This window comes from Temnothorax americanus, unplaced genomic scaffold, assembly GCF_048541705.1.
Source record: "Temnothorax americanus isolate GAGA-0224 unplaced genomic scaffold, ASM4854170v1 Scaffold17, whole genome shotgun sequence".
Lineage (NCBI taxonomy): Eukaryota > Metazoa > Arthropoda > Insecta > Hymenoptera > Formicidae > Temnothorax > Temnothorax americanus.
Window position 1 is genome coordinate 442,277 of NW_027509307.1, and position 23,931 is coordinate 466,207.

General features: G+C 38.0%; 6 protein-coding genes and 1 non-coding gene across 11 annotated transcripts; 3 read left to right on the forward strand and 4 right to left on the reverse strand.

Moving 5' to 3' along the window:
- The first annotated feature begins 543 nt into the window (after positions 1 to 543).
- LOC143895961 (stAR-related lipid transfer protein 7, mitochondrial) lies at positions 544 to 4,599 on the forward strand. Of its 2 annotated transcripts, XM_077403501.1 has the most exons (7): positions 544 to 1,352; positions 1,436 to 1,593; positions 1,733 to 2,001; positions 2,072 to 2,199; positions 2,422 to 2,561; positions 2,644 to 2,958; positions 3,047 to 4,599. In XM_077403501.1, exons 1-7 carry the CDS (start codon positions 943 to 945, stop codon positions 3,058 to 3,060), a joined length of 1,434 nt encoding a protein of 477 aa, XP_077259627.1. In that variant the 5' UTR covers positions 544 to 942; the 3' UTR covers positions 3,061 to 4,599. The 2 variants fall into 2 exon arrangements, with proteins under 2 accessions (XP_077259627.1, XP_077259626.1); XM_077403500.1 differs by having other exon boundaries at positions 2,644 to 4,599.
- Positions 4,273 to 7,271, reverse strand: LOC143895962 (DNA-directed primase/polymerase protein). The gene is made up of 3 exons (XM_077403502.1): positions 5,660 to 7,271; positions 4,624 to 5,411; positions 4,273 to 4,507 (listed from the first exon to the last, which is right to left on the reverse strand). Exons 1-3 carry the CDS (start codon positions 5,972 to 5,974, stop codon positions 4,273 to 4,275), a joined length of 1,338 nt encoding a protein of 445 aa, XP_077259628.1. The 5' UTR covers positions 5,975 to 7,271.
- A 117-nt stretch (positions 7,272 to 7,388) lies between these two features.
- LOC143895963 (uncharacterized) lies at positions 7,389 to 12,186 on the reverse strand. Of its 2 annotated transcripts, XM_077403503.1 has the most exons (5): positions 12,079 to 12,186; positions 10,286 to 10,508; positions 9,821 to 9,996; positions 8,965 to 9,495; positions 7,389 to 8,605 (listed from the first exon to the last, which is right to left on the reverse strand). In XM_077403503.1, the coding sequence occupies exons 4-5, from the start codon at positions 8,974 to 8,976 to the stop codon at positions 7,733 to 7,735; spliced, it is 885 nt and encodes a 294-aa protein (XP_077259629.1). In that variant the 5' UTR covers positions 8,977 to 9,495; positions 9,821 to 9,996; positions 10,286 to 10,508; positions 12,079 to 12,186; the 3' UTR covers positions 7,389 to 7,732. The 2 variants fall into 2 exon arrangements, with proteins under 2 accessions (XP_077259629.1, XP_077259630.1); XM_077403504.1 differs by lacking the exon at positions 9,821 to 9,996.
- On the reverse strand, positions 11,875 to 11,956 carry Trnas-gcu (transfer RNA serine (anticodon GCU)). Its single transcript has one exon. It is a non-coding gene; the product is annotated as a tRNA-Ser (tRNA).
- Mal (molybdenum cofactor sulfurase) lies at positions 12,098 to 17,339 on the forward strand. Its single transcript, XM_077403499.1, has 8 exons — positions 12,098 to 12,225; positions 12,988 to 13,217; positions 14,191 to 14,347; positions 14,437 to 15,105; positions 15,167 to 16,149; positions 16,240 to 16,434; positions 16,521 to 16,738; positions 16,806 to 17,339. The coding sequence occupies exons 2-8, from the start codon at positions 13,121 to 13,123 to the stop codon at positions 16,989 to 16,991; spliced, it is 2,505 nt and encodes an 834-aa protein (XP_077259625.1). The 5' UTR covers positions 12,098 to 12,225; positions 12,988 to 13,120; the 3' UTR covers positions 16,992 to 17,339.
- Positions 17,143 to 18,331, reverse strand: LOC143895966 (migration and invasion enhancer 1-like). 2 transcript variants are annotated; one of them, XM_077403508.1, is made up of 4 exons: positions 18,119 to 18,331; positions 17,871 to 17,993; positions 17,470 to 17,567; positions 17,143 to 17,393 (listed from the first exon to the last, which is right to left on the reverse strand). In XM_077403508.1, exons 2-4 carry the CDS (start codon positions 17,984 to 17,986, stop codon positions 17,230 to 17,232), a joined length of 378 nt encoding a protein of 125 aa, XP_077259634.1. In that variant the 5' UTR covers positions 17,987 to 17,993; positions 18,119 to 18,331; the 3' UTR covers positions 17,143 to 17,229. The 2 variants fall into 2 exon arrangements, with proteins under 2 accessions (XP_077259634.1, XP_077259633.1); XM_077403507.1 differs by having other exon boundaries at positions 17,871 to 18,028.
- Positions 18,332 to 18,496: 165 nt separating this feature from the next.
- On the forward strand, positions 18,497 to 23,307 carry Rab27 (RAS oncogene family member Rab27). 2 transcript variants are annotated; one of them, XM_077403505.1, is made up of 5 exons: positions 18,497 to 18,981; positions 19,291 to 19,361; positions 19,763 to 19,877; positions 20,785 to 20,897; positions 21,010 to 23,307. In XM_077403505.1, exons 1-5 carry the CDS (start codon positions 18,838 to 18,840, stop codon positions 21,191 to 21,193), a joined length of 627 nt encoding a protein of 208 aa, XP_077259631.1. In that variant the 5' UTR covers positions 18,497 to 18,837; the 3' UTR covers positions 21,194 to 23,307. The 2 variants fall into 2 exon arrangements, with proteins under 2 accessions (XP_077259631.1, XP_077259632.1); XM_077403506.1 differs by lacking the exon at positions 18,497 to 18,981 and adding an exon at positions 18,990 to 19,130.
- The last annotated feature ends 624 nt before the right edge of the window (positions 23,308 to 23,931 follow it).

Sequence of the window (23,931 nt, forward strand, 5' to 3'; positions counted from 1 at the left end):
TATAATACGCTATTATTTCTATATATATATAACAAGTAAATCTATAAAATAAATAATATAGAATGTAAATTCTCTTAGCCTGAAACCAAATTGCAAATCGATGATCAAAAATTGTCTGACGGCGTCCGAGCTCTCACTTGAGGAATTCTAAGCCGCGGCCACGTCGATTGAATTACTACGTCAAAGAAATCACGTTATTATTACCTCTTTACGTTTAAACAAGCTGATCTCTCTCTTGCGCGCATCGCCACTCGATATCAAACCAATAATTGACGACACCGCGCGCGGAACGTGAGCAACGCGATTTTCCACGAGCGGGAAGTCGGGAAGCCGGATGCGCTGGCGCCGGATGTGCCGGCGCCAACTCCCGCGGCGTTCATCCACGAAGATTTGAAATCCGCGAGCCGAGTGGCGGTTTCTCCGCGCCGGCGCGACGCTCCGATCTCGCCGGCAGGCGGCGCGGCCGCGCGGCACCACATCAGGCACATGTCCGCTCGCGGCGCTCGCGGCGCTCGCGCGTCGCGCGACTGCTCCGCTCCGCGCCACTCCGCGGCTCCGGACCGGAACACCACAACGGGCAGACGGGCACAACGTCCTTGTTCTGCCCGCCGCCGATCGATGGTTATGTACGCGCGGTTATGCGTCGCGGACGGTGACGATTACAATTTCCTCCTATAATTATTTTCCCGACTTTCCCGATCGAGTACGCGAGTACCTTGAAATAAAAAAAAAAACACTTCTCGCACGCGTGATCAGTTTTATCGGCGGCGAGAACGAAGGGAAAAAACCCGAGGCACCGGCGCACGAGGTGTTAACGCAGTATCCGCCACGAGTTTGTGGTTGTCTCGTCTCGGGAGGTCCGACGATCGTAAATGAGACCGAACAGCTTGGTCGCGCTCCGTGCGGGGGATTCGTAACGTAGCGGCGTATCGCGAGCGAACGATGTACACGTGGAAGCTGACCGGTCACGTTCTGAGAAGATTCAACGCCGGTTACGGCGACGGTAACGGTAGGTTAGCGCTCGTCCTGCAGCACTGCGGCCCGAGGGCACAAGGTCGCGGCAGACTTGGCAGCTACCGCAGGAAGATAAGCTCGTGGGTCCGGGAGCAGGGCACGCAAGTGGCCCAGGCCTGCAAGAGGCAGTTCGAGTTCGTGGCGGCCCAGAGGATCAGGAGGTGCATCCAGATATTCCACCTGTACACGAGGATATGGGACGAGATAGCGCTGAGGGAGTTCATGCGCCAGTGGAGGCTCAGACTCGCCAAGAACGCCAGGAATTTCCTGATAAGCGCGGCCGGCGTGAGCGTGTACAACTGGGATCGCGACAGGATAAGCGACGAAGAGATTAATAGGTAGTTGCGAGAGATGTTTATAGGAACGAGATACACGTGCGATGTGTTTCCAGGATAATTCTTTTTGACTCTTTGCATTGCAGGTATAATCGTGAGATTGAGGGAATTTACAGATTGCGAGACTCCACGGTGGTCTGCGCAAAGTGCCATTTGCGAATTATTATTGACACTGTACAGCCTGATGTAAAATACTGTAAATGTAAATGTGTAGTTCAGCCGCACGCTGCTTCTCACGAAGATCGTAGGTGTTTCTTCTATTAACTATTCGATATCTTGTTATTTGAAATATCTTATTACCATTATTTGTATATGTGCTTTTATGTTATACATTGTTAATATGTGAATGCGAAGTTTATATATAATATTCAAAATGTGTGCAGGAGACGGCTGGCAACCTTTTATCGAGCGTCAGGATATGTTGATATGGAGGAAAATAGAGCCTGGTTCGGGTGGATTATTTGCCTACAAAGTGTACGGTTCGTTCTCGGACGTTACTGCCGAAGATTTTCTGCAAGTACAAATCGATGTAGATTATAGAAAGCAATGGGATCCCACTGCTCAGGAGTTGCAGATTATTGAGACTGATCCGAAGTGCGAATCGTCTGTTAATCATAGCACTGATGTTATTCATTGGGAAATGATCTGGCCTGTAGGTGTAACATAGTATGCTATTTTTGGATAAATCTCACTTAATGATTCGTTAATTTGCATTTGTGCAGAAATTATTTTCTAATAGAGATTATGTATATCAACGGCGATGGGTCATGGATAGGGAGAAGGGACTTGTAGTCATTGTCAGTCGAGTGACGGAACATCCCGATATGCCAGAAAGAAGAGGAATTTGCAGGTATATAAAGTCAAGAGTTCATATAGAAATATATATGTACGAAATATGAAGTCGGTTGATCAGTTCTCTTTAATATCCATTATATTTTGTTAACGAAACAATTCACTTTGATAATTAGTTTAATAACTAAGTATTTGAATTACCAGAATATTAAAAATAGCAAAATAAGAGAAAAATATTCTTTGAATGAATAATAAATAATTTACTGTCCGTGTATAACAGAGTCAGAACATATTGGTCGCACATGGTGATAAAACCTTACACAGAATTCCACGAGCCAGGCATTGAATTTGGACTTACTTACTTTGATGATCCTGGCGTCGCTGTACCATCCGCTGTCACTGCATGGGTAGCATTGAGAGGTTTGTCGTAATTATAAAATAAATTATACAATACCTTTTTCAATGTATTTGTAATAATAATAATTGTAACATTTATCTTTAGGTTTACCAGATTTTCTAGTTCGTATGAGACAGGCCTCAAAAGATTACCAAAAATATAAACTAATGAAAAAGAATGCACCTGACAGTAATCGTCTTACTTTATCTGAAGAGGGCATTTCGAAAGAGCAAATCAAAGTCAATGTAGAAGATAAGTTAAAGAATGATGAAACATCGAGAGATTATAAAGATCAACAAGACGATTCTAACGATACTAACGATACTAACAAGTTAGATGTAACGCATGGTGTACAGCAAGAAAGTGACTTGACGGAAAGTAAAAATAAGGATATCCCTACTGCATCTAAAGAAGAGCAAGGTTTATTACATTATTTTTATCTTGCGAAATTATTTACATTTTTTGATTTTTGACAAATGGATTTAATGCAGTAACTTTTGACTAGTAGATGTTTTAACGTGATTTCGCATGGAGGAAACAATAATCTGCCGATAAAGCTGTAGAACAAATTCGTGGATGATAACATTGTGGAACAACTGACATTTTATTAACGTATATTGGACAAATAATACTGGTTTCATAGATGATAAGGAGGAATTGTGAATATGATGTGATCAACTATTCACCGTCCCTTTTTAAAAAAGTATGATTTCCATTTTTTATAAGAAGGAACAAAAATATATTAATCAAGAAGTGAGACTGATTAGGTATGTCATCGCCTTTAACCATTTGTTCATCGAAAATTTGCATTATATGTCGTAAGGTAATGAACAAAAGCAAGCAAAGTCTGACTTTTAGGTTGTGGAAACGTTAATATGTTGAGAACCGTTTAAATTTGATAATTTATACAGTATAAAAATATCTGTACAAAGCAAATTGAATTCATCGTATCTCTGAATATAGTATGAGACACATAAGATATATTTATATATTATTTAATTCATCTGTGTATATTTGTCACAAATGTGAATTTACGACAAAAACTTCAATTTTTTTGATGCTATACTTTTCTTAAATTTTTATTAATATTAACCTTTTCAGATTAATATATAAATACGCCTATCCTGTAAAAGTTAATTAGTAAAAATTTTTCCATTAAATTCCCGATTTTATTAAGAAACATTAACAATTTTTTAAAATATGTTATACATATGTATTATATAAATATATCTTCAGTATTTCGTATTGTATATAAAACACATATATGTATATGCATGTTGTAAATACATATAACTATATATATGTATAAATAAATATATATATATATACACATATATATGCATATATAATATATTTATATATTACATATATGAGAGAGAAAATAGTCACGCTTTTCGAATTGTATAAGGAAATGATCATAGAGAATATATGTAAGTGTAATAAATTTCATTATAGAAATAATGTTATGTAAATAAACTGTGTGTCAATCACATGATGTTAATAGTAAATAATAATGTTGTTTATATCTATTTCTCGTAAATAGAAAATGTTATTAACATATCATTTTTTAATTACTTGTGTCAATGTATAATTTCAAAAGGCATTACAGAAAGCCATGCTAAAAATAAATTCATTGAGGAGTAATCAAAGGCGTTTATACATATTTTTATACATATTATATATATATGTATTATACATATTATATATATTATATTTTTGCTTATAAATGTATATTTAATACTTTTTATGTCTTCTCTCTGTAACATCTTCATCTACTGTTACGCCGGATATAAAAGTATCACCTTCTACGTCTAACTTGAATGCAATTTCTTCCGGTAAACTTTTTGGCATAGATGCAAAACCCGCGCAGTCTGAATCGTGACATTTCTGATATATCTTTTTTGTATTTAAATCTACAATCCAATATACGTTGTTGCTTTTATGATACCTACCAATGTTTTCACAGTATCTGTAAAAAAATTATGTCAAAGTATTATATGCGCTATCTTTAACATAGCCGGACCGATGTACATAGAAAAATAAAAATTGTAATAATTGTTAGATTATCGAATACAGTTGTGTTACCTGTTGCCATAAATTTCGTATCTCAGCGTTTTGTTTTTATCAAAATATCTGGCGCTACGTATCTTGCCAGGCTCAATGAGACTGCTAATGTACCTGTCTATTTCAGGGTATGGTGAAGTCTGGTTATCATTCTCGTGACTGGGTTGTCTCGGTACTTTTGAGTAAAGCTGAGCTTTTACGTCGCTTTGATTCGAAAACTCGAGCATAACTAAATTCTGCTTGTTTGGAAAGTACGATATCAGGGAATCCAAAAAGATCCCTAGCTCCTTCTCCTTGCACTTATTTACTGGGTTATGCACGCAATCTGCAGAGACTGTTAGATACGATTGCTTTCCCCATTTGGTGGACAGGTACACTCTAAAATGTCTATTCTTGGTATAGACACCAGTGTCAACGAACAATTTTTCGCCGTGCTGTGTCATCACAAGCATTTCCTTCAAGTCCGCTTTGTTAAAATGATTCAAAATTCCATGTGACGGATTATCCGACTTCAAGTAAAACAGGATATCATTACATATAGTTTTGACGAGCTTTCCAACGTGGAAGTTGTCTTTAAAAGCCACATCCTTCAGAGTAAAAATTATGTGTCTGCTGAATTTCTTACTGGATGTAGAATCCAGTATTAAAAAGTTACTTCTGTCGCATAACAGATAATAGTGATTAAGTAGGTACGCTCGTATGATATCTATCAGCGTCCTGGTTATACGTGACCCATCGCAAAGGGGATTTAGTTCGATTGAGTATTCCAAGTCCAGATATAGCCAACACGGCGAATCCTTTGGTATTACCTGTTGGATTTATAATTTTCTATAAGTAAATATAGCACATATTATTAACAAACATAAAAAAATATATCTTATTTAAAACTTTCTGTTATAAATGTGATTCACAGTATTTTAAAACGTGATTGTACATAAAATAATTTCAACTTTAAGTTATAAAAAAATGTTTATGTATTTAGAATATACTCTTAAACTTTGTGGTCCTTTTCTGTGAGCACAAGGTGGAATTGTAGGTCAGCAGTCAGCATGCTCACCTCGTATGAGCATTTCTCTTCTGGCGGCTTGATCTTGTAATACCACCAATAGACCTCCGGATGCGCGACGACGAATTTGCGACTGCCGTCGCTGGGCTGCTGGTACACGAAGGTGCATAGCGTGTCCGTTTTGGTACTGTGTTCGGTAGCCGCGACCAGCGCATCAGCTTGTTTGTAAAACTCCTGCCTGTACTGAGTCGGGCCCAGTATGTGCGACGGCATTACCCGGTACGTTTTCACCCAGTTGGACCTGGGTGGTGATGGCTTCATTTGTTTCCTATCGCCGTAAAACTTCCTCGTGCAAATTGGTTCCATCCTGATCGATGGAATTGATTTCACAGTTGCGAACGGTCAGTTTGTGCGATCACTGTCGGTCTATCGCGATTTCAGGTAATTCAGGCGACGAAACACACCGTATCTGGAACAGCTGATCTAAACTAGCGTTTCCCGCCAGTGTTGTGTTGACCAGTGTTGACTTGAATGGCTGATGCTGATGGCCTGATGGTCGCTCACGCACTCACGATGCGAAGAAAGATGACGATCAAGTTCTGCGCATGACGGCGGCAATTATGTACAAGAGAAATGTTATGATTTGTAAAGGCACAGAAAAAATATATTATGTCCTCGATTTAGGCTCCCACGCCACAATTACATTCCCCTCGCTTGTTTGACATATTAACAAATACAATTACCAATGAGAGCAAAAGACACAAGTCGACGCAAACGTCGTTCTATCTTTCTTTTTTGGCAATGAGTAACAAAGATAAAACGACACTTTTGTATCGACTTGTGTCGCTTGCTGGAAAGTTCCCAAAATCGAAGAATGAGAGAGAAAGGAAATAGATCGCAATTTGACTTTATTTATCAAAATTAATAAACCGCGTTAATAAATGTTCTATTGGGTTGATTCATAATAATAAGTTCCATTTTTTAATCGAGTTTTTTAAAAAACGGTTTCTAAACAATGAGCTGCGGCGTGTTAATAACATTTTTGTTATTTTTAACTACCGCGTGTGTGTCGAAATTTATTATTTTAACACAAAACAGTATTATTTTAATTCTTGTTTTAGTTAAATTAACGACATATTGAGTAAGCGCAATGATGAATTATAAGAAATGATTAAAAACGACTTAAATTGAATATAACTTCACCCTACGAATTCACAGTATAGATTGTCGTTACCTGCAGCGGAACTTATTTGCGAATTAACCTAATAGAGTCGGCTAAATAAACCGCAACGAATTCTGTTCCAAATAAGAAACTAGATCACGCATCGATCATTTCATCATCGCGTCTGTTTACGGGAAAACCGGTCATACGTGAAAGTCAGCCTGTAGTCGACTATTCAAGCGGATTCGTGCAACGATGTCGTGGAGCGATCGACGTATTTTTCGATTATCCATTGTATGCAAATTCTTTTGAGTTACAACTGGAAATTAGGCGATACGCGTCTATTCTCTTTTACATCAAGTTACGCTTTCAGCTAACTCGTTTTCTCAGTCTTTTGTGCTCGCTGTTCAATCGTTCTCGTTGCACGCACGCGACTTTCTTTCCTGTACGTGCCGGATTAACGATATTCATACGCAGATGAAGAACGCGCAAACGGGAGAACAAAGAATACTCGTGTCGATTTCGTAAAGAGGACTGATCGAGAGATCACTTTCGTTAAGCCGCCTGCTTAACCGCGCGAAAAACAATGCCTTACGTGTAGATTAAAAAGTGAAGATGTTTTCGTCCTGTTAACAAAAGTTCGCTTTATTCATATCTAATACAAAAAAATGTCTGTTCGCTATTAATCTGCAAAATACGAGTGTATTGTACTTTAAGAAATGTGTTCCGCGTCAAGAGGTGTCTTGTGTGTAAAGGATTCTGTTGAAGGTTTCATGGATAGAGAGCAGAATACGCAGTGCATACAAAATGAGGTATATAAATATAAAAATATTATATACTATAAATATTATGTATATACACATCTACGTAGATAATCCTGCGCATGTACCAGAGGGAATACGATATACTGTGTCGAGGAGACTTGCGCTGAACCGCGAGAGATCTACAGTTCTCGGAATCGTTTACCAGGAATAGCTAGTGCCGAAGCCGCTGAAGGCGGCGTGCACCACAGGTGCAGCTGTCTCGTACGAGTAAGGGGCGGCATAGGTCTTGGCGATTAGCGGCGCGGCATGAGCACTGTAGCCGCTGTACGCGTAAGCGGGCTTTGCCAAAAGCGGGGCGGCAATCGGCGCGGCATAGGTCTTGGACAGAAGCGGAGCGGCATAAGCGGCCTTGGTGATCAGGGGGGCTGCTGGCGCGGCATAGGTGTACGCGGCGGTCTTAGCGATGAGCGGGGCCGGGGCGGCATAGGTCTTGGCCAGGAGCGGGCTGGCATAACTGTAGGCAGCGGGCGCGGCATATGCCGTCTTCGCGGCCAAGAGACCCGGTGCGGCCGCGGCGGCATATCCATAAGCGGGCGCAGCAGCGTATCCATAAGCGGGTGCGGCAGCGTATCCATAAGCTGGTGCGGCAGCGTATCCGTAAGCGGGCGCGGCGTATGCGGCTTTAGCGAGCACCGGGGCAGGGTGAGCGGCGTATGACGCGTATGTCGCCAAGGCTGGCGCGGCGTAAGCGGCTTTGGCGATCAGGGGCGCGGGTTGCGCGGCGATCAGGGGCTTGGCCAAGGCCGGCGCGGCGTATCCGTAGCCGTAGCCGATGGCGTGCTGTTCCAGCAGGGCGTCGTTGCTCACGTGGCTGTTGCTCACGCGTACCGACGAGTGCGCGGAGTCCTCGGCACGGCTGTACGAGGACACGACATTTTGGCCGGCGTAACCCTTCTGCGTGGATTCCTGGCTGTAGCCGATGCTGTTGTGGTCGGCGGATATCGTGCCGATGTCGTAGGCCGCCGGTCCGCCGGCGCTCGCTATCGCAACGAAGGCTGCGAGCACTATGAACTGCAGAGAAATGAATTGGTCTCATCAATGATGTATAGATATTTTTGCACTATTTTTTACAGGTTTAACTTTTAAAGATGTTCGATTGGAAAATAAGATTAGATTTTCTTCTTAAACTACTTATTTATTACATTTTACTATAATATGGATTATAAGAATGCAGAATGTACGAAATAGATGCTTTGATTATATTATCCGTAACTGGAAATGTATTAACTGTCAAGTTCTTTCGCAGATTCCTCCTTCTGTATGTTTTACGCGAGATGCATCTCGTTTCTTAAGATTTTACCGAGGATTTTACACTATGTTACTTGGTATAAAATATCGAAATAATTTCCCAACAGAATTGACGTGCTTACCTTGAATGCCATTTTGCTCGTCTGAGGTGGAACAACTACTGGGTTTCTGCCGAAATGGTAGCTGTCGGCCACTATTTATACGCGGGTGAAGTTGTAGGGGGTTCGATCGAATTTTGGGTACCTTGTTCGAGGTGATTGGGCATGGTCGATGGGAGAGGGAGACGTATATGGGACTTCTTTGTGGGAAATCATCAAGAAAGGAGCATACGAAAGGAGGCGTAAAGGAGAGGTAGGACAGCCGCTCGAGGGGGAACACGGACGAATTGCACGGGCGTGGCTCCCCACGAAATTCAGATCGCGGATCTGGCATTGTACGGTTTATTAGAGAACGTCGAGGGCACAACACACTTATCCTTGATAATTACTCCTCACTCTTGATATCCTGGCGATACGACGCATCCGACAAATATGCACAATATTTTACAAATAAGGTGAATTGGATAATATCGTCATGCGCTTGTACTTTCGATTTCATCGATTATCCTGTTACTCTCGTTTCTTCGCGTGTCGTTTCTCTGAATAAACATTTAGCTGTAACAATAAAAATGAAATATTTCAATATCTCTCTTGCACTGTTAAGTTCGGAGTGTTAAATTGGACTCAATTTTAATCATTTTTAACTATTTCTATAAGTCGTCACTGCTCTTACTCAATATCACTCAATATGTCGTTAATTTTACTGAAACAATGTTAATTGAACTAGACCAAAGGAGTTAAAGTAATAGTGTTTTGTGTCAAAGTAATAAAATTCGACATGGTAGTCAAAAATAACAAAATGTTATTTAACTCAAGGTTTTGGTTTAAATTTTATCCTTTAATATTTAATAGTGTGCGTAAAAAAGATACAAATACTCACGTAACCAATCCTGCGTGCAGTAATTTTTTTCTTGTACAAAATATAGAAATTATGATATTTCGTATGAATTATGTGAATCAATCTTGAATTTTTTTCCGATGCGAGCGTCATAATTAGGCAACTGTTTTCTTCTTACAAACCTTATGTCCATTTCTACCAATGCAGATTAACTAGTTCTGAAAATTAAAAAGATAGAAAGTAAGTTAAATCCTCTTACAAGCCTTATGTTTATTTCTATCAATGCTGATTAACTAGTTCTAAGAATTTGGAAAAAGATTAAAGTTAATCTGAATTAGTAGAAATGGACATTACTCTCATGTTTTAATTACACACGAATACGCAATGACAGTGTACGTGAGATTAATCTAATTCACTTGGAAAGAAGGAAACCCGGCGGTGCGATTCTCGCATATAACTTTGCAAGTCTCTCCTTACGTAATATATGATACATTTATATAAACTCACCATATGATATTGTAGGACTCGCCAAGGACGCACTTTCTCCAAATTCCCGTATCGGCACAAGCGGTGTCATATGTGTAACAGTGGAAATACGTAACACTTTTTAGGTGCTCTAGTTATTAGATATGAAATGGGCGTGATATCGCCTGTGGACAGTTTCGTCAAGCCTTGAGGAATAAATTCCATTTTTATTTCTAACTCGAATTAAATGGTGTACTCTCTCAATCTGGAAAAAAAAACAACGATTGGTTCCAAATTAAAATAAAACAGTGGGCATCGTGTTTATCAATTCGCTCTTTGTCTCGCCAATTTTACAAGTAAGATCGTTATATCACAATGAAAACGAATAATGCGATTAATCTTAAGCTAGAAATGAACAAGTGGAAAATTTCGAGCAAATTTACGGGAGAACTTAATCTCTCTTCTCCGTAAATACACAGTAATATCAAATACAGAGTAATATCAACGCGATTATATCAGAGAACAGATTAAAGCCAATAAATGATAAATGCAGCGATAAGAGATACGAGAGAAAATGAATAATCATGATATCGGTTCTCCTCGACGTTCCACTTATAAATTACGCTTAATGGATTTTTAATATGATCTCGGGAACACGCGTAACCTGCCAACGGTTGGGAAAATACTTTATTACTTTCATGCTCATCATTACTCTTTATAAATACTTGTGCAATCTCATTATATGAATCGCGATATTTCAATTAGGGTGTCTCATTCTCATTGTTTGTTTCAACATTTACGAGAACTGTAGAACCGCACGCTATGTTCGATCAAAAAAGCTGTTTTTCCAACAAACTCGAAAATATCCCTAAAATCTTTGAAGGTTCAATTGAATCGCTCATAAATATAGAGCGAAAGACGCATAAAATTTGCGCGATGCAATATATTGAATAATTATATAACACCGTCAGCCCCTTTGTTGTGTAAAAGTTGGTCACCACTGCGCTTTAGGTGATGGTGCTAGGTCACGGACGGGCGTATCCCTTCGCATAAGTCGTCGAATTTTTTCCTTTGTAAAAGTACACCGCACACGCGGAGGTTACGTATTTCCGTCCGTGACCCAGTATCACCCCAGTAAATTCTTTATTTTCAGGAACGTCGACGACTCGTCAACTAGCTCTTACTCAAAATATCTCACATGCAAAAGCGGTTTAACGTTCTCTTTGTTATATATATATGCTATTTGATACTTAAGTCAAACTTCGACATGAGGCATAGGTATGGAGTTCACACAAAATTTCCACTCGGCAAACAATATTATCTTGAAACGGCTCGTAAATGAGTTATCATTGACAGGATATCTTTTACGTGATTAATTTAAATTTATAAGATTATTATATGATGATATGTTATAGAACGTGAACCGATTGATATAATTATCTTTGATACGAAATATACAGTTGTCCCTCCTAATTTTCTGCATGGCATGATCATTTCACAGAAATTATTTTGTTTAAATTGTCGCATAAAGTTTAAATTGTAGATCATTACAGATATCGCTTTATGTAACATTAAATTTGCCTTCTGCGAGAAAGTAAAAAAAAAAAAAAAAATAAAAATAAAAAAAAATACGACGAGGATGGGATTCGAACCCACGCGTGCAGAGCACATTGGATTAGCAGTCCAACGCCTTAACCACTCGGCCACCTCGTCACGCACGTTGAAGGGTTCGAAATGTTCGTAGTAAGCCGTGGTGTCTCGACTTCTCGCGATATCATTACTCTGCAACTTTCATAAATTACACAAGACCCAAGTAATTAAAAAAAAAAACCTACTATCCGATATGTATCAGCATTAGTCTGCAAGTGTACGGCGTGGCGTGTGCATTTCAAAATGCAGTTTCAAATGATCGGTGGTTCGATCGCGAACTGACGTGTGTGTGCTGTATGAAAAGAAAAGAAAAAAAACAAAATTATATAACTGTATGTGAAAAGGTCGCTTTTTGCTTTTTATCGAGTTAAATAACTTGGCGTGATTTCGCGATGCAGTCTCATCGCAAAATCATATCATATCGCGAAATCGTGACATCATATAATACACGAATCTTTTATACAAAAACACGAGAGATCGACTAAAAGATACTTATTTATTAAAATCTAAAATCAGTTAAATTTACAAAATACGATACCGTTTACTTAAATGCATTTAAATGTATGAAACAGGGTAACCGTGTGCACCAAGTGCTAAATATCAATTACCGAGCAATCGGCTACTCCTCTCACTATGTCAACATTTGAACATGACGCGTATCGATAAATCTTGTTCCAGCAAATGTTAAAGCATCCGTAATATGTGTATTTAGGCGTGTACTTAGCAAACCATTTCACAACGACACGCGTGTAACGAAAAAAAATACAGTGACGGCAGAGTTCTCGTGTCGCAAATCCTACGATAAATCTTTATCGTTTATTTACCCTCGGGCGGGGTGATTGCAACAATACAAAAAAATATATCAGAGATTCTTTTGCATCGTATATCGTAAATATGAAAGATATCGTGTTGAGAGAATCGCTGCTCCGCTCGATAATGACAGTCTTATCCCACGCGGACATCTTAATCCACGTTAATTACATCGTTACGACGTAAACACGCGGAAGATAATCGCGCCGATAGTGGCCGCCGCGGTGCCTGCCGGTTCCTTCCGTCCATCTCCTTCGCGTCATTAATTATTCCTTGGACGGCAGATAGTTAGCGGCGACTGCAGTAGAAACTCGGTTGAGCAATCGCTCGCGTATCTCCGATCTCCGGCGTGTCGACAGCGGAGCTCTGGCGATCAGTGCGCGCTACGTGGACCCAGGATCCGGCACCGGAATTGATATGGGGGAGACCACCGTGGAGACTATGATGGAGTTCACGCCGATTTACGACGACGTCACCGTGCGAACGCTCGAGAGCGAATTCGCGAGGCTTGAAGGTGAGACGGTACTCGGAGAGGAGTGAAAAGGGAGAGAGGTTCCGCACCGCAAGAACCGCTTTTGCTAAGCTAATGGAACTTGGGTGGCTAGTTTATTTTAGATATCGACGCATTTCCATTAATGGCTTCTTGAAACCTTTGCGTTTACAATAGAAGTTATTCGCGTGTGACACGGCGGCGTGTTCGACTCCGTGACGCGCGATAGTGACGTGACAAGGACACGGGTGATGACATTGTTATAACAGCTATTTACATAATGGGGCTCTATTATCGTACAGGACGTCTCAAAGCAGCCGGACGTTTTAACGAAAGGATCGAGAAAAATAATAAATTATTTATTAGTTACAAAGTAAATTTTTATCGCTACAAAATAATTTTATTAATTTTATTATAATTATTTATAATTGTTTATTGCACCCTTCCGACTTTTAACATTAAATAATTCCGTGACTTCAATCCAAATTATGGTCAAATAAAGAATAGGTCATTATGATAAAGATAATTATTTATCTCTATTATAATGATATATTCAATCATAATAAAGAATTTATCATTTGTTTTCTCTCCTGTTGTCTCTTGTATAGTCTCTCATTTTCAATCGTTAATTAATGCAAAAATTATAGACGCTTTAATGTTTTGATTAAGAAAGGTCAATTCCAAATTAGTCAGTCTTCGAGGACTTTGAGACGTCTTGCATAAATATTTACAGACATAATATGGGCTTGACTAATATTTGGCAATCTGTTTATTACGTTGAATATTAATCGAAAAAAATTGATACTGGATCATTGACTTATTATCATTATAAGATTAAGAATAAAATTTATTTGATAACAAAAAGATCTTTTTAACACACTTGTTTTAATATTTTAAATTTAATTTAATGCAAGAGAACCGTACGGGAAATAAATGTTATAATATAAATGTAATATAAAAAGTATTGTTAGTTTATCTCCGCGTGTTCTTTCTTCAGGCGAGTGTTACGTGGATCATGCGGGCGCAACTCTGTATTCGGATGCACAGATCAGAAATGTGAGCGCCGATCTGCATAGCTCACTCTACGCTAATCCGCATTCTATCGGTATTGGGAGTTCGTCGACACAGGACGTTATCGAGCGTATGAGATACCGGTGAGAGATCATAACTACAGATAATTGGGGGGGTTTGGGCGCGTGCCAGATAATGAATTTATAGTTGATTAGAATTATCATTCTCTCAGCATTCTGAGCCACTTCAACACGAATCCCGATGAGTACAGCGTTATCTTCACCTCGGGCGCCACGGGGAGTCTAAAGATAATCGCGGAAGGATTCCGTTTCAGGACGGATGAGGACAACGGGACAGCAACGTCCCCGCATTCGGGCAGTTTCGTTTACGTGCAGGACAATCACACGTCGGTCCTCGGGATGCGAGACGTGGTCGCTGCCAGAGGCGCCGAGGTCATTTGCTTGGGCCACGATCAGGCGTTTCAGATTCTCGGCCAGCGTTCAAGCCCTCGCGATCCCGACGAGCGACAGAGCAGCAATTCTCTCTTCGTGTATTCCGCGCAATGCAATTTTTCTGGATTAAAGTATCCCCTTAAATGGATTAGAGACGCGCATGCTGGAGCACTTTCTACTTTTGCTGATAGATCGTCGACCAGATGGTACGTTCTGCTCGACGCGGCCAGCTTTGCGCCAACGAATAATTTGGATTTATCTACTTTCAAACCGGACTTCGTGTGTCTGTCTTTTTATAAAATGTTTGGCTATCCCACTGGTATCGGCGTCTTACTCGTTAAGAATGCCAGCTCGGACGTTCTAGAGAAGATCTATTACGGTGGCGGTACCGTGGACGTCACTCTCAGTTCTGAAAGATTTCACAGAAAACGTCAAGTATTGCATCAAAGGTAAAGTAAGAATCGCGTTTGACTTCGAAACAAATAAATTATCCTGAAACATCTTTCGCAGGTTCGAAGATGGAACCGCGCCGTTCCTATCTATCGCGTCGTTACAATATGGCTTTGAGATACTTTCGAAGCTAACTATGGACCAAATATCGAAACATGTCTTTTCTCTCGCCAAGACTCTGCATCACTCCCTGCTAACATTACATCATTGTAATGGTAAACAAGTTGTGAAACTCTACTCCGATTCTGATTATGAGGATCGCAACTCGCAAGGGGGGATTGTTGCGTTTAATCTTATCCGGTCCAATGGTGAATACGTAGGATACATGGAAGTCGTAAATATGGCAGCGTTATTTAAGATTCACCTTAGGACAGGCTGCTTTTGTAATCCCGGTGCATGTCAGAGACACTTATCTCTCTCGCCTAAAGAAATTCTTCAAAACTACGAAGCGGGATACACGTGTGGCGGTGCTGCAGATTTAATAAATGGGAAACCGACCGGAGCAGTGAGAATCTCTTTCGGATATATGTCCACGATTAAAGACGTTCAGACAGTCTTACTTATGATTGCCAAATGTTTCATCGACGAACCGTGTATCAGAAAATTTCCGCAATGGTGGAAAAACCGCAAGACGAGACTTCATAAAAACTACAGACATTTTTACAATTCCAACATCTTAGAATATTCTATTCCACGTATTACAAATGACGAAAAAAATATTATAAACACTAATTTGCAAAATGATTTTCATGATAAACGTGAGAGCCTTGATCGCATCATAAATTCTATAAATTCTAATAAAATAAATGCACAAATAAACAAATGTACCTTACAACGGTTATTTATATACCCTATCAAATCGTGTGGAGCATATGAAATTGCAGATTCATGGAATTTAAATTCAAAGGGTCTGGAATATGACAGAGAATGGATGATAATGACATCCTCTGGAACTTGCTTGACGCAAAAACATCATACGAATCTATGTTTGCTCAAGCCTGTTATTTTTAAAAAGCAAAAGCTTATGAAACTAACATATCCAGGTAATAATGGCTAAATTTTATGATTTAAGCATTCTGCAATACAGTTTAATATAGCGTTATTTTAGCGTAAATAACAACAAATCGTTTTAGGAATGCCAACAATTAAAATCCTTTTAGAAGATACTTATGAGAAGTCAGTGGAACATCCTATATGTCAAAGCAGAGTATGTGAGAGTAGAGTGCAAGGTATCGACTGCGGATCAGAAGTCTCCGAGTGGCTGAGTTTGGCATTGGGCAAACCAAATCTTAGATTAATTCGACAAAGTCATAAGAGACAAAAGAAAGGTATGGTATAAATGTGAAAATGTTGTGCTAAGTCCAAAGTTGCGGTTACTTAGATTAGTGGAGAACTTATTATTTCTCTCTTGCAGGATTAGATAAGGCAGAATTATCATTTTCTAGTCAGGCACAGTATTTAGCGGTAAACGAAGCAAGTGTGTCATGGCTTATCGACAAGGTATCTGACGACTTAGATTTCGAAAAGAACACAGCTGTGCATCGATTCAGAGGAAACATCATTATGGAAGGCTGCAAGGCCTTTGATGAAATGCAGTGGGAACATGTTCGAATTGGAAATAATAAATTTAAAGTATGGATTTTTTATAATGACTAAGATATTGATTTGAAGTACATTGCTATAATGCATTCAATGGCAGGTAAACGGTCCTTGCACGAGATGTCAAATGATATGCATTGATCAAACAACCGGCAAGAAGACTATCGAGCCATTAAGAACGTTAGCGGAAGAGTTCCATGGAAAGTTGAGATTTGGAATCTATTTAACTAGATTGGAAAATACGCAAGGTACACTTAAGATTGGCGATCATATCTACTATTCTTAAACAAATGATTTCTAGATTAATTATCTAAACTTTATGCGTAACTCATCATGAACAAACTACAGAAGAATCTCTACTGTATTAAAAAGTATATTAATATCTAATATATAATTAAGTACTAAATATATTATTAAGTACACAAGTATTTTAAAAGTTTATAGTAAATACATTTTTTATTTCTGTAATAAATATCAATAAAATGAGCTTGTCGTTCTGTACCTGATCTATAAAAAAAACGTGTTTACAATAGTACACAGTCCGCGGCCTGTTGTTGGTCAACTTTCCTCACTGGTTTACCCGCGGATACGTCTTTGATCATATTCGCGATCGCAACAAAATCGGGAAACGCAAGTGTTTGGAGCTTAGAATATACCAATTCATCGTTTACTTGCACTTCGAAGGAAGCTAAAATCAAGATAACAGATATATTTCCATTTGTTCACGTTTGTTCATTCATATTTATGATACATTTACAACTTACCTTGCCTTCCTGCTGTGCCAGTGACCCGAACATTGGGGACATTCTTTTTTATCTCCTCCGCCAACTGAAGAAATTGTTTCTTGTGCCCACATGAGCCGCTGTAAAATTATAATGATTTCTTTATCATCCAGCCACAAGATATCAATTTTCAAAAGAAATTTTCTTCAAAAAATCTATTCCTTAGGAGATTTTGATGTTATATTTATATTGTCTACAGAAATTGTAAAGAAATAATTCCATTACAAATTAGTATGTGTCTTTATATATTAAGTGGATAAATTTCGACATCGTGTACCTAAGTAGAACTGAATGCGCGTTAATTATAATCTCTGATCTAATTATAGTCTAGAATCTAGCTAGATTAACAAGGAATTTTGTTGGACGATTGTATGTGCACTCACCAGTATTCAACGTCAATTTTTACGTCCATCTCCTCTGCTTTTTTATCACATTTTGAGATAATCGTATAATTTGTAGCGTAAGCGTATCTGCCCCCCGACCTCCGATTATTGACCATCCATCCGCTAAAAGCAGCGCTTAGCACGTAACCTAACCTAACCTAATCCATGTTTACGAACAATAATCGGTAATAAAAATAGTACTGTTATACTTTAAGCGTCGACGCGCTCCGTTCTTATTGTTTTTATACCTTGTTGACACACGTTTTAATGCACTGTCGGAAATAGAAATCCCACACGGCGACTACGCGCGATAAACAGACATTTTCGTCATATTGTGACGTTAAAAAATAATAAAAACAAAAATCGGAGTCGCGCACAGTAAATTCGTCTATCTCGTTTGGCGAACGTATCGTTGCTCGTACTACATATGCATGTACATATGTACATACTTATAACTCGTAACTCGTAACAATTCTCTCTTTCTCTTTCTCTCTCTTCTTCGCTCGTCGAGAAGCTTGAGAGAGGCAGAGGCCTCAGGGTTGACGCAGACGCAGAGCTATGGTTAGCGACTGCGGCACTTGTGGCAGCCCTGCAACGGCCGTCGGCGCCATTTCTTTCCGCGTGGACCTGCTTGTCGTCTGCCGTCACGCCTTTAACACGCGTCAGGTCAAGTCGGCGTGGAGAGTGGACAATTGGAGAACTGGAGACACGGGCGCCGAGTGATTGAGTTCTCGGACGACGATCGGCCGGTCCGCTCGGCGCAGCTCGGCGGCGTGCCGCGTCAACCGGGGGCGCGGATCACTTTTCGAAATTGGCACACGTAGGCAACAGGTGTCCACGTTGACCGCCGCGCGCTCCCGACGGTTGACAGCACGACAGACGACAAGTCGGCGACGGCAGACGCGCGATCGCCCCGGCTGGACGCAATCTTCTCCGGGACATCCTCGACTGAGGCGCTTGGGACAAAATGAATTACGACTACCTGGTGAAGTTCCTGGCGCTCGGCAACTCCGGGGTCGGCAAGACGAGCTTCCTCTATCAGTACACCGACGGCACGTTCAACTCCAGATTCATTTCCACCGTTGGAATCGACTTCAAGGAGAAACGAGTGGTGAGAGAACGAGCGAGGCAACCTCTTGGGTGGTAGCGTTGATTGTTTCAAGCCTGCATATTTTTGAGAGGGTCTGTTACATGCCTCTTTGAGGAGACAGAGCTGCGATGACAGGCTTGAAATAATTAATGATCTCACGCAAGCTAATTGTAAGTGAAAAGTATGGGATATGGATTAGTCACGCTTGTGTGTTTATATATATATATATATATATATATATATATATATATATATCAGGTTTCAGCAGTGACAGATGATAAGAATGTACCTTTGTGCATCGAGAAGTAACGGCTATTTGTTTTATTACAGATATATCAAACGGCAAATGGCAGAACCCAACGAGTGCACTTGCAGCTCTGGGACACGGCTGGTCAAGAAAGGTAAATAATGCTAGAGGAGTTTGTGAATGCAGTTTTGCGGCAGGAGCAACGTACAATAGTTAACATGCATTTGCTGCATTCTTTGACAAATTGGCATTAAATTTTGGCAAGCGAGTGAGATATACTTGCACTTATATGATGGAGATAATATAGACCTGAGATACTATTCTGTTATCATATTCTGCATTGTAATATCTCAATTTAACTACGTCTGTGAAAGTTTGCATTTACTAAATTGTGTAGGATAAATTGTTGCAAAGATTCGAGCATAAATGTACACGATATGTGAGGTGTTCTAATCATCTAATCAATATGAATGATGTATCCCGCATGCGCAAACAGAGGCTTAAGACTTTCAATCTAACATTCCACGCAAGTAGCTTAACGTTGTTAATATTTAGGTTCAGAAGTCTAACCACAGCCTTTTACCGGGATTCCATGGGTTTCCTACTAATTTTTGACCTGACCAATGAATCATCGTTTCTCGAAGTTAGAAACTGGCTGGAGCAGCTTAGGGTATTCGTCATTTAATAGCATTATTATAAATGTCGCACGTTGGCAGAATCGTGCATGGATTTTAATCGAACGATTTTTTGAGTAAATTTAAATTCTTCTATTTTTTAAATTACCGATTTGATGCATGGTGATGTAGCATGTAGATAGAATTGGCTATTGAAGATTACCCACTAATGTACAATTTATTTAAACGAATATTACATTTATTGTTTGATGCGTTAGAATATGAGAGATATTAGAAATATGAGAACAATATAAAATTATATAGATTATAAAATTACATTTTTATATTAATAATAACAAGCAAAAAAGACAAATGTAAAAGAATAAGTAATCAAATTATGCAATAATATATCTAAGAACTTGTAAAGAATTTTTTGCGTTTTTCGCATGTATTATTTTGCATGATTATATTTCTAATTCTTTATGTAATATAACATTTTATGGAAATTAAATTCTTTTGCGGCACGGAAATTCTTCCGCGATGCTTTAATTAAGTATTGATCGATACTATTGCTCGTTGATTATAATAGTATGTGTATATATTTAGACTATATATTTAGAATGTATATTTAGAATAGATATAGCATATATTTTTCCTATATTTTATGACTCAAGCTATCGTTCGATTTAAAAATTAAAATAAATGTTTAATAACAGTTTTATTAGCGAATACAGGAAATTAACTTTTGAATTAAAATCATTAACTAAAATCAAATCAATTAAATTGATTAAAAATTTTATTTTTAATCTGAATGTTCAGATTAAATGTGCCTAAATCTAATTACAAAATTTAATAACACATATCTCGTTTTGAAAATTTTACTTTAATTTAGTTTAATTTTCTCGGGTGATTTTCGTATTTATTGAATTAACATATTATATTTTTGTGTATATATACGTGTAGACACACGCATATTGTGATGATCCAGACATAATTCTCTGTGGCAATAAATGCGATCTTGAAGATAAACGCGTCATCAGCGAACACAAAGCGCGGGATCTTGCAGAAAGACACGGGTAAGTTAGAAATAATAAAACAATATCTAACGTCATTAAAAAGAGAAATATTATGTTTGTTTTCAATCTATGATCTCTAATTTCTGATCGCGTTGTTGTGCCCCTTTTTCAGCTTGGTTTACCTGGAGACAAGTGCTGCAACCGGGCAGAATATCGAGCGTGCCGTAGAAATTTTATTGGACCGCGTAATGCGCAGAATGGAGACTACGGTGGATAAGTCGCCGTTACCACATCAAAAAGTTCTAAGATGTCACGAGCGCGATACTCCACCACCCAGGAGTTCCTGTTACTGCTGACAGTGCCGGTACATGTAGTTATCCAAACTACATTCTTTCTGTCGAAATCAAAAGAAAGAGCGTATTACGAAACTGGCGTCTTCAATTTGTGAAGCAAATGTCAATCTCGTCATAAATTTTTTCAAATAGCATGTTCGTTGCAAGATCAGAACATCGGAGGGTAATTCCGTTGATTAATTTTGCGTTTACCATCTGTCTCATACGTTTGTAAGAAAGTTTAAATGGAATAAGTAATAATCGAAAGGGAAAGAATCGACTAAAGGAAAATTTTTAAATGAAAATGATAAAGAAGTATTTAATTTAATTATTTAATTGACAATAATATCCACATCTCAGTATTATATGAATCTCATTATGAATAATATCTACAAGAAAGTACAGTAATAAAATGTTCTATTATTTTTTGTCATTTATATACTAGACTATAGTTAAATTGTCTCAATTGCAATATATTTTACAGGTCTGCCTAATATTGGCTCAGGTTAGGTTAATATTTCAAGTTTAATATTTCAGCTTGTTTTGACTCTGAAATTTTGCATGTATTTTAGTAATAACAGCGCGACGAACATGTTAAGTAAGCTTAATATATATTTCTATATAATAACGATAAATATATTTCTACAACATGGCTATCCCGCGAGTTTTACGGGAAAATATATATTGACATCCATTCTTGTTATTCTGCACATATTAAATGTCTTCCATCGTCGCTTATTATCGAGTAAAAACATCACTTCAATGCATCTGCCAATGAACTCTCGATTATATACAATAATAACGTTGAATACTGTCTTCTGCGGACAACTCTCTATTGTTTTCTTTAACGAGCTACCTTGCCTTATAAAATTCTTTTTATACAGCTATCGTCTTCCAATGTTGCTTGTTCTCGAGTGACGATGTTCACCGAATTATAACGTCACTTAAAAGTGTCTTTTACCCTGCGATAAACTGCTGACCTTTTCTATCACTATTATTATACGCACAAGGTGTTCAATAAGTCAATCTTTTCTTACTTGCTAACAGTGTGATATGGCGATATATATCGCAACAGAAATTTTGGAAGTTAAAGTGAATCACTTTTGACTGTATGTAACATATTTTTGATGACGTTATTATACTCGTATAATCAATCAGAATTGTTATATATTTAGTTGTAAGCGATTTTAATATATTGAGCATAACTGGGATATCATATAACGCGCGTATACCGGCAAACTAATCTCTTGTGATATTTATATGAATAAAACTATAAGTCATTGTGTGTTGTGAATAATCTTTAATGCCTCAGTATACTATATGAAACAAATGCTACTAATGTTAAAACAGAGTTATGAGAGAATATTTAGTAATTGTAAGTATTATACGAATTATATACATATATAAATGTATACTCATATACTATAATTATAATGAGATAAAATTACACACAAAAGGTGTAATTACAAAATTACAAATAATACTACGAGCAAGAGTATAAGTTTTTTGAGAATTAACTAAAAATGGAAAATTAACTTTGACATATAAGTCTCAACAATGCAAATAGATAATCACTTAATTTTAATCAAATTTTTATTTAAGATGATTGATTAAGAATCCAATTTAAGATTATAAATCTCTAACTGAAAATGAAAAATTATAGCAAATGATTGTTCTTCACAAAATTCTTTCATAATTTTCGCTCAAAAAGTATTAAAATTAAATTTTTTATAAAACTTGAAAGAGCGTTCGATGTTTGTAGAAACCCTTTATATTTAACAAATGTTATCATGAAAAATTATGTATTTTTATTATGCCATTAATTGTGACTTAGCGCTTTCAATTGCTTTACTTTACGAGATGAGCTGCTGAGAGCGTAAATAAGCAGGTAAGCTTATAGAATTATGCGTGCTATGGAGAGGGTATAATCAATCTTAACTGTGCAGTTTATATACGAAGTTTCCACTCATCTCGCTGTCTTGAGAAATATTAATACTAAATTGAGCACAGGCTAATTGAAAATTTCGTATTAATATTTTGATAACGTAAATAGCGAAAAGAAATTGTGGATAATTATATCAGGGATCCTAACAATCATGCTAAATAATAAATTCTTGAAAAAAAAAAAGAATACAAAAGTGATATATTAGTGATATCAATATTACTGAATGTTGAATGTATTTTTAAATCATATAAATATATATATTAAACTAACTGCGAGTTGCAAATGTTGTACAGTTACGTTTCATTCGTTAAAGATGCTACTTTAAACGATACAAAATTTAGAATTAAGGCAAGTGCGTTGAAAATGCCAACGCGTATTCATGTCGTAGATAATTGTTGAATGAAAAGAAATGTTATCAGAGTATCATGTACGGTTGAATAAAAATCGATATCACACACACACACAAACTTGCTGTGTTTTACATATTTTATTATCTCGATTAATGTCGACTTATTTGTCTTTTTCATAATTAGTGTTAATGCGCATGGATATTACCACTCTTTATCGCGTGTCACGAATTTTCAAGATACACAAAGTGAAGGAAATTATTAGAATGCTAACTTAGGGAACTCGCATACAATTTATAGAGGTAGAAGAGAACACAGGCAGAAGTTGGAGCGCCACAATACCGTATTATGTACTTAAGAAACCATCCCGGAGTTGCTAAACTGAGTTGTTCATGAGATAAGTTTAATATGTATAATTAGGCACATATAGCTCCGCATGTGTTATAATAGTTATATTAATTGACTGATTC